The 6,286-nt window shown below is 40.2% G+C and overlaps 1 protein-coding gene across 1 annotated transcript in view; it reads right to left on the reverse strand.

Moving 5' to 3' along the window:
- Positions 1 to 2,412, reverse strand: part of LOC113177434 (calreticulin-like) — a 28,702-nt gene extending 26,290 nt beyond the window's left edge. The window contains exon 1 of the mRNA XM_077791429.1: positions 2,294 to 2,412. Coding sequence (XP_077647555.1) covers positions 2,294 to 2,412 — 119 coding nt within the window. The remainder of the gene's footprint in view (positions 1 to 2,293) is intronic.
- Positions 2,413 to 6,286: the final 3,874 nt, after the last annotated feature.

The following is a 6,286-nucleotide window of genomic DNA, read 5'->3' on the forward strand; positions in this document are numbered from 1 at the left end:
AAAATTGTGTTTTGTCCTTATTTATTTATTTATTCATCATTTCATTATATTAGTATGAACTAATGGATATTTATTTTATACTTAGAGTTATAATCTAACCCAATACCACATTATTTTGTTGCTCAATGTCTTTAGCCATTGGGAATTTTTTTTTCAGAACTGGGAATTGAATTATAGTATGATGTAGTGCTGTGAACTTCATCCTTAACTCTCATTTTAAAATCTTTTCCCATATTTGTAGTGGTGCATTATAGTAATACATAGTGGTAGGATTTGTTGTTATATATTCATACATGCACACACTCTAACTTGGCCAATATCATTCCCTAGCATTTCCCCTTTCTTAAAGTTCTTTTTAAATATTGTATTTTTATGTGGTGCTGAGGATGGAACCCAGTGCCTCATGCATGCTAGGCAAGCGCTCTACCTCTGATCCACAACCCCAGCCCTCCTCTTTCTTAAATTTTATTTTGAGACAGTGTCTTGCTGAGTTGCCCAGGTGGGCCTTGAAATTGCTATCCTCCTACCTTAGCCTCCCCAGAAGCTGGGATTACAGGCCTATGCCACCATACCCTGCTGCCATTCCAAATTCTTCCAGTTGGTTCTTGTGTCCCTTTGACATTCTCCTATGGTTTTGTTTTTTGAACACCTCCTTACTTTCTGAAACTATAAAATACTCAGATGTCATCATGTATATTCCCTTTCCAGTCCTAGAATCAGACATTTCTTTAAGGAAGCCTAGTTTCTTTTATTAGATAATGGTATTATAAACCATAAAATGGGCTCTGGGTGTCATTAATTTTTTAAAAGTGTTTTAATTAGAGTATAACATTTATTCAGGTAAGAGGACAAATCATAAGAGTATTGCTTGATGATGATGATGATGATGATGATGATGATGTGTGTATGTTGCTTGGGATCAAACCTGGGGCCTCACATATGATAGGCAAATACTCTCCACTAAGTTATATCCCCATTCTCATTTAATGATTTTTTTTCCACTGGAGATTGAACCCATGGGTAGTTTACCACTGAGCTGTATCTCCAGTCCTTTTTATTTTGAGACAGGGTCTTGCTAAATTGCTTAGGACCTCATTAAATTATTGAGACTGGCCTTGAACTTGCAATCCTGCCTCAGCCTCCAGAATTGCTGGGATTACAAGCATGCTCCACTACATCCAGCTCACTTAATGAAATTTTAAGGCAAATTACCCAAAGACCCGAAGTTACAATTCCAAAGTCTCACTTCACACTATTCTAATATCCTCTACTCTGCCTTTCCCATGACATTATAAAACAAGAAGAGAGAAAAACTCTAACCATCCTTTGAATATTTCCTCCTTTCCTCCTTCCATTTATTCATTAGTGTTTATTGAGGGCTTATTAAGCACTAGACAGGGAACAGAATAAAGTTCCTCCTTCATAGAATTTATATTTTAATTGGAGTTTATTGTTCTAATTAATTGATAAACTTTAAACAAAATAGCATATAAATATGTAATATAATATCAGGTAACAACAAGAGTGATAAGGGGGATGAGGTTGTATGTAGCTCAGTGTACAGCACTTGTCTAGCATGTGTGAGGCACTGGGTTCAGTCCTCGCACCACATAAAAATAAATAAATAGGCTAAATGCGGTGGTGCACACCTGTAATCCCAGTGGTTTGGGAGGCTGAGACAGGAGGATCGTGAGTTCAAAGCCAGCCTCAGCAAAAGCAAGGTGCTAAGCAATTCAATGAGATCCAGTCTCTAAATAAATAAAATACAAAATAGGGCTGAGGATGTGGCTCGGTGGTTTAGTGCCTGAGTTCGATCCCTGGTATAACCTCCCCCCAATAAATAAATAAATAAAGGTATTGTGTCCATTTACAAATAAAATATTTTTTAAAAAATAAGGAGTGATAGATAATGTGTCATTTTAGATAGGGGCAGCCAGGCCCTGTGCTGAGATGATATTTGATCAGTGATTGAAGAGTGAGCCATATTCCAGGTGAGCTACACAAGCAGAACACCAGAGAGAAGGAAGAAGGAAAGGGAGCTGGCACTTCCTACTTACCAGGTACTGTGCAATATGGTTTCCATATCTCATTTCATTCAGTCCTCACAGTGCCTTTCAAAGGAGGTAAGGTAATCACCTCCATTCATGGACACTCAGATAGGTTTATTAACCTATTTATTAACCAATAAATTATTAACCATAAATTACCCGAGGTCACCCACTTAGCAAATGGCAGAATCAGGACTTGAAGCCTCATCTGTCTGCTCCAAGGCCCTCATTTTGCCTTCTCATCCCTGTGAGCTCCAGAGAGATCCTTGCCATCAGTTTGTACTTGAGACCTGGAAAGGCCAGCTGGATGGGGCCTCTTTGGTTTGGGCATATTTCCAGGGCGATTCTTCCCCAGGCTCAGCATGTCCAAGTATCCCCGAATCACAGATGGTCTCAATTGCTTATCAGTCGGAGGCCTGAACAGCAGGGTGTTCCTCAGCCCTGCTGGGCTGTCCTCAGTGTGTCTGTGCCAGCTGGGCACAGAGGCCCTTTGTCTCAGAATGTCTCTTCAGCCAAGTTTTCATGGTCAAGTCTGGGAGCTAACAGAATTAACATTCACACACACACACCTTGTGACTCCTGCATCATTCAGCTCCTCATTTGAATTCCAGTTTCTTTCTGCCTGATTTTGTGTTTTGACAATGGTCACTGCTGTCACCATTAGTCTTCCACTCATATCTATTTGTATCATCAACTCGATGATTCTCCAATTCAATCTACTAACATTCTTGCATATTTTAATGTGCCAGTCCCTATGCAAGTTCTGGGATTCCTAAAGCTCCTGTTGTCCCTGAAGCCACTAGTATTATGACCTGATGACCATCAGACATGGCAACTTGATTCAGTGGCCAACAAAGTATATATGAAGGCAGGAAACTTGGGTTCAGCAAGCATTTCTGCCACCGATTTATTATGCCTTGGGAAAAACACTTTTCCTCTCCAGGGCTCAATTTCCCCATCTGTACATGGAAGGTTGAATTCTAAGGACCGCTCACACCTTCTTCATTAAAATAATGTATAAAGAAAAGAAAAAAAAACTACTGGTACACAATAGGCATTCAATAAGATTAAGTTCCATCTCATTGAGTTTAGTTTCCTGGGTTCCCTGAACCAAGAATGATTTGTGTTGGCTAATAAGAGCATTCTGATATCTGAAACGTCACTTCCCAGGGAAGTTCATTCATTTATTAATTAATCTATTCATTCAATAAAAAAAATATTGAGCACCAACTATATGCCTGTCCCAGGCACTATTCTAGATGCTACAGATATTACAATGAACACAACAGGGAAGCACTGAGTTCTCAGGAAATTAATCTAGTGATGAGGAGAGCAAGAAAGAGGACAGAAAAGGGCGGGGGGTGAAAATATTTTTAAAAAGAAACATAGTGGGAAGTAGTCTAAAATATTGAATATGCAAAAGTTCACAAGGGAAGTATTTGGGGTATGGAAATGTTCTGTATGGTGGTGGTTACACAGGTGTAGACATTTTTCAAAGTTTAATGAATGATACACTTTATATATTTATTTATTTTGGTACTTCAGATTGAACCCAGGAGCACTTAACTACTGAAGTACATCTCAGCCCTTTTTCTTTTTTATTTTGAGTCAGGGTCTCAAAAAGTTGTTGAAGGTCTCCCTAAGTTGTTGAGGCTGGCCTTGAACATGCAATCTTCATGACTTAGCCTCCAAAAAGTCACTGGGATTGTAGGCATGCACCACCATGCTCAGCTGAATGATACAGTTTTGTTGTTGATTTTTTTTAAGTTTTGAATGATACAGTTTAAATAAGTAAATGAATGTTTTATCTCAAGAAAATTGATTACAATTTAAGTCACATAAAAGGATAAAATATTTTTTTTGATGGATAAACAAGAAAAGTCCCTGTCAGGCAACATTTAGACAGAAATCTGGACGATGAGAAGGAGGAAATGTAATTAGGCAGAAGTCACAGCAAGTGCTAAGACCCTGAGATGGAACTGAGCTGGCAGTATCTGAGAAAGAGCAAAGAAGCCACTGTGACTAGAATGTAATGAGTAAGCAGAAGACAAAAGTGGAGGGGCAGGCAGGGGACAGGTCACAGAGATTCTTGTAGGTCACAGTAAGAAAGATGGATTTCATTTTAAATCTAATAGGAAGGTGTGGAAGTTTTTAAGTTTCAAAATGATATTATCTGATTTACATTTCTAAAGGTTGCTTCTGAATTTTATATCAAAAGAGAGTAGGGAAAGCAGAAAGGCCATTCAAGTTAGTGAAATAGTCTACATGAGAGGTGGGTAGTGATAGGGCAGGTAAAATATAGCAGGCTTTGAATATATTTTGAAGGTAGAATCAATTAGACTTGCTGATGGAAAAAATAAAGGAATCAAAGATGAATCTTAAATTTTCGATCGAAACAATCAAGTGATTTGTTGGTCTACTTACCAAGATGGAGCAGACCAAGGGAGAAAGACCAAGTCTGAAGGAGAACACCTAAGTTGTGCTTTTAATGAAGTCTAAGATACACATGAATTTATGGACATCTTGTTTTATGTCAATATTTATGAGTTTGAATAAAACAAGTCAGTGCTTAAATCTTTCCAGTGCTTTCTAGTACCCTAACAGTATTGGATTTCTGGATTTTCTAAACTGAGGATAAGCCTCACAAACCTGCCTGGCACAGTGGTGCACACCTGTAATCTCAGCACCTCAGAAGGCAGAGGCAGGAGGATCACAAATTTGAGGCCAGCCTCAGCAATTTAGCAAGACCCTGTCTCAAATTACACATTTATACATTCAGATGTCTCAGTCCTGCTGCTATGGGAAGATTATTTGAACATTCTCTTTCTGGAGTGTTATTTTTTGGTGTGTGTGTCAGAATTCAGTCCAATCATTCAATCATTCAACAACAGTCCTTAACCTGGTACCTCTCTAGGGCAGCCACTGACTTAGATATTGAAAACACAGAGGAAAATCAGAGAAAATAGCCAGTGTGCACAGGGATGACACAGAAGCACAGAGGTGTCGAAGTGGCATAGGCAAGCCTTCCTGGTAAAGAAAGGTCATGAAGAGTTATCTTTACAGCATGTAATGTGCTGGATTTTATTCATGATTTTGACCTCACCAACTGTCTTGGGGCTTAGGTCTTGAAACTACTCTTTCCCTGATTTCAAGGGACAGTTCAGAAACATTGATAAAACCCTTGGGCATTTCACTCCTGCCACTTTGAACAAGTGGAGTTAGTCCTTGGGGAAATGGATGCAGGTCTATGCATGATTTCTTTGCTTCAGAAAGGAATTACGGTGTCAGTTAAAGCCAGGCCAGGCAGGGAGGAGGGCCTAAGAGCTGGCAGTCAGAAGCTTGCAAAGGTTGGGCTGAGATCAATCAAGAAATGGGAGGCTAGCACCCTATCTTTGGAACAGGCTGTGCCTTATGCAAAGTTTCCTCCACAGCCAATTAGTGAAACTAAGGGATTTCTTGCATCCCACTCCTCAGTCAGCACCTAAACATTCCCCTGTGTGTTGGCGCTGTGACATACATCTATAATCCCAGCAATTTGGGAGACTGAAGCAGAAGGATCACAAGTTCAAGGCTACTCTCAGTAACTCAACAAGACCCTTAACAACATAGCAAGAACCTGTCTCAAAATAAAAAATAGAAAGGATTGGGGATGTAGCTCAGTAGGTTCAATCCCCAGTACCACTGTGTTCGTGCACAGCCTCACTACTTTTCACCAAGAAATTACAATAATGTCCTAGAGGGTCTTCCCATCTCTGATCTCTCTGGCTAGCTTCACAATCCATCTCCATGTCTTTGCTGACGTGCTGTAAGACACAGGTCATGTCTGTGTCTCCTTGCTTACCACCTTCAATAGTTCCCCACTGCTTTCAGCAAAGGCTAGGCTCCTTGGTACCCTTGATTCAGCCCCTGCCTTCTCTACAGGCTCACCTTCTCTAGTCTCCCTTCACACTTTCAGTTCCCTGGAGATACCACTACAGGCTGCATCATCATTTAGAGCCTTTGCACTTGCTGTTGTTCTGAATTGGAATGCCCTTCTTCCCACCTCTGCTTAGCTGTGGACTCTTGTTCATCCCTAAGAACAGTGCTTGAGTTTTGTATTCTTCCTTGAGTCTTCCTGTCCCTCCCTCTTGTCTGGGTTATTCCCTCCTTCCTATGCACCACCTCTGCACCTGACTACCCTCAACATGGTGTTACTTGTATCACAGATGGGGAAATTGAGTCTCAGAAAGGGGAAAGGG

This window comes from Urocitellus parryii, chromosome 11 (genome assembly GCF_045843805.1).
Source record: "Urocitellus parryii isolate mUroPar1 chromosome 11, mUroPar1.hap1, whole genome shotgun sequence".
Taxonomy (NCBI): Eukaryota; Metazoa; Chordata; class Mammalia; order Rodentia; family Sciuridae; genus Urocitellus; species Urocitellus parryii.